General features: G+C 68.1%; 1 protein-coding gene across 10 annotated transcripts in view; it reads left to right on the forward strand.

The window, feature by feature from the left end:
• The first annotated feature begins 6 nt into the window (after positions 1-6).
• The window catches only part of MAGI2 (membrane associated guanylate kinase, WW and PDZ domain containing 2), a 720,301-nt gene continuing 719,759 nt past the window's right edge, over positions 7-548 (forward strand). For all 10 annotated transcript variants that reach the window (XM_017745908.1, XM_008642498.2, XM_017745910.1 and 7 more), the window contains exon 1: positions 7-378. In XM_017745908.1, coding sequence (XP_017601397.1) covers positions 78-378 — 301 coding nt within the window. In that variant the 5' untranslated portion in view covers positions 7-77. The remainder of the gene's footprint in view (positions 379-548) is intronic.

Genomic DNA, 548 nt, shown 5'->3' on the forward strand with positions numbered 1-548 from the left:
GGGGAAGGGGGCAGAGAGGGAGGGAGGGAAGAGGCACAGACTGCAGGGAGGGAGTCAGGCAGAGCATCCCCACGGCAATGTCCAAGGGCTTGAAGAAGAAAAGCCACTGGACGAGCAGAGTCCACGAGATCGTGATCGTGAGGAACCCGGAGGGACAGCTGGGCTTCGAGCTGAAGGGGGGCGCCGAGAACGGGCAGTTCCCCTACCTGGGGGAAGTGAAGCCCGGCAAGGTGGCCTACGAGGGCGGCAGCAAGTTGGTGCCGGAGGAGCTGCTGCTGGAGGTGAACGAGACCCCCGTGGCCGGGCTCACCATCAGGGATGTGCTGGCCGTGATCAAGCACTGCAAGGACCCCATCCGCCTCAAGTGCGTCAAGCAAGGTAAGGCGGGCATGGGCCCCCCCTCTCTGCCCACCCCCTGGGGGCCGAGGCAGGTCTGGGGGAGCGGAGGGGGAGCAACTTTGTTGCTGCAGTTTGACTTTCCCCCTCCCCGCCGGAGCCGCCCCCTCCCCGGCGGCGGGGGGGGGATGCGAGCGGCGGCGCGCGGGGCG

Source organism: Corvus brachyrhynchos, unplaced genomic scaffold (assembly GCF_000691975.1).
Source record: "Corvus brachyrhynchos isolate BGI_N302 unplaced genomic scaffold, ASM69197v1 scaffold239, whole genome shotgun sequence".
In the NCBI taxonomy this organism is placed as follows: Eukaryota; Metazoa; Chordata; class Aves; order Passeriformes; family Corvidae; genus Corvus; species Corvus brachyrhynchos.